This window comes from Grammomys surdaster, unplaced genomic scaffold, assembly GCF_004785775.1.
Source record: "Grammomys surdaster isolate TR1022 unplaced genomic scaffold, NIH_TR_1.0 122273, whole genome shotgun sequence".
NCBI classification, from domain to species: domain Eukaryota; kingdom Metazoa; phylum Chordata; class Mammalia; order Rodentia; family Muridae; genus Grammomys; species Grammomys surdaster.
Window position 1 is genome coordinate 1 of NW_021617807.1, and position 2551 is coordinate 2551.

General features: G+C 32.7%; 1 protein-coding gene across 1 annotated transcript; it reads right to left on the reverse strand.

Annotated features, from left to right (window-relative positions):
- Positions 1-3: 3 nt before the first annotated feature.
- LOC114636121 (olfactory receptor 6C1-like) lies at positions 4-585 on the reverse strand (the record flags this gene model as incomplete). The annotated part of the gene is made up of 1 exon (XM_028784397.1): positions 4-585. A coding segment is annotated over exon 1 (582 nt), but the record flags the coding sequence as incomplete, so codon positions are not given.
- Between the last annotated feature and the right edge of the window lie 1966 nt (positions 586-2551).

Here is a 2551-nt window from a genome sequence, read left to right on the forward strand (position 1 = left end):
TCTCTCCAGGAACTTTGTGTCTGAACATGAAAGTTGAAGCAGGGGGAAGTAATCACAGGTATAGTGATCAATGATATTGGAGCCACAATAATTAAGCTGTAGAAGTAACATCAATGCAGGAAAGATGATTAGGAAAGAAACCAGCCAGGAGGCAAAGACAAGCATTGTGCAGACCTTCTGACTCATGATGGTTAGGTAGTGCAGAGGCTTGCAAATGGCAACATAACGGTCATAGGACATGGCAGCTAGAAGGTAAAATTCAGTAACTCCCAAGAGGATGAAAAAAAATAACTGAGCTATACAATTGTTGAAGGAAATGGTTTTATCCCCAGAGATAATGGTGCCTAAAAACTTGGGTATAGTGACAGTTGTGAAAGATACTTCTAAACCAGAGAAATTCCTGAGGAAGAAATACATGGGGGTCTGGAGGTGAGAATCCAGCAAGGTGAGAGTGATGATGGTCACATTCCCTGTGATGCTGAGTGTGTAGGTGATGAAGAGAAAGACGAAGATCACAACCTGGAGCTTTGGGTCATCAGACAATCCCAGAAGAATAAACTCTGTGGTTTCTGTATGGTTGCTCATTCTGCAGTTACTTTTTATTCCTTCTGCCAAATCTAGACACAAAATCAGAAAGAATTAAAGTAGAACTGAGGATTCATGAAAACCCAAACTAGGGGCTGTCATATTGTTCCATTAGAATGCTGTTTCCATCAGTAGGGGAATTTTAAAGCTCTTCAATATTAATGATTCTTTAATTAGGTTTCTTTTTACAGAGAACAACTTCACATCCAAGGCAGTTTGAAAGACAGTTTGGAATCAAAAGTGTAATGCAATACCTCTCATCTCAATGAGCAAGGAAATATGAAAAATATTCTCTTGGGAGTTGTAGAGAGTAAACATTTAAGACATTTTATTAGTGATGTTGACTTAGTACAACTAGTGTGAGAACAGATTAGAAGTTCCCCAAATAAGGCATGAGGTCTTATTATATATTCCTTTGGCCGTGATCCAAGGTGATTAAATTGATACTATTAGAAACATGTTGTAACTTTTCATAGAAAGTGGAATGATCTTGCAACTAATATATATCCAGGAAATATTAAGGATTGTTGAATCTGAACCACTTACTTTCCTGAAAATAGTTTAACAGCGTTTGTTCCATTTTCACTTTTTGTAAATATACAGTTTCTTCTGCAGACAAGTCAATATTAAAGTACAAAAGTTGTGTCTTGACATATGTTAAGCATTTGAAAATTATATTTATTCGGTCATGATAATGACTATGTGTAGCTCAATGTAATGACAACCAAATCATGTTTTCTCTCGCCTTTATTTCCATGACATTAGCAGTAACACCTGGTGTCACCACACATAAAACCTTACATTCATTCCTGTCAATAGACTCCACCACACTGTCCTTTCCCATCAACTCCTAAGTGATGTAGTGAATTCACAGGATAAGATTTCATGATCAAAGCTATTTTAATATGTATCAAGCTTAGTGTAATGTTAGCTTAGAGGAAGATTTTGCCCAGTTAGTATTGACTTTCATTTATTCACTTGTTAGCATAATTCTCTTCTATATGGTGTTCTGTGCATGTGTATTATTTATTTTTTATCTTTGTATTATAATGTGAGTTTTCTCAATTATTGACTTTGTTCAATATGCATAAGCACTTGTTTCAAAATCTGTGTTTTGAAAATTTTTCAAATAAAATATATATAAGGGAATCTAGAACACACATATAAATTTTAATAAATTGTGAAATATTATTTTGACTTACTTTAGTGTTTCTTCAGTAGCATTATTCTTAATAGGTGTGAGTTTGATTGTGATTAATATTAAATGTTACTTTTTAAATATCTAGCTCAAAAAGTACCTCATCATCAAATAGATAAGATTTGATTCCTATGTTTAGGTGACATTCTTGCAGTAAAATAATGATATTAAGACTCATATTTAAAAATAGATACTAAAGTTAAAACAATTACAAGTAATTTCATATATATAGTATACTTCATGCTAGCCCTTTGACTGATCTCTCATAGCACAGCGTATTTTCAATACAAAACAAGTCCTTCATTGGGCATCATCCATATGTGAGTGTATGAGGATTGTTACAGAACTAGAAGAGCTGACATTTGAATAATAATTTTTATTTTTTGAGTTTCCCATATGCTGTAGCTCATTGTAAGTCCTATTAAAGCTAGTGTACTTTATCCCTAAATAGATTTTAATAATTTATACCATAGAGTATGAAAGACATTAGAAGTAAAATTACTATAATCATAATACTGAAATTTCTGATTTATTGACTGATTTAATATTTCTTAAACTGTAAGAGTAATATGCTGACACTTGAAAAGACTGAAAAACTTGCTTGCTCCCCCACTGGTATGCCATAATTCTAAAAAGTATAATTGTTGATGAATAAAATACTTTTTAGAATGAAAAAAATATGTAACTACATATTAGATTAGTGCTATTATGGATGTGAAAAATCCATCAGTGCATCGTATTTTATTCTCTTTTGGTTACATGTACTTT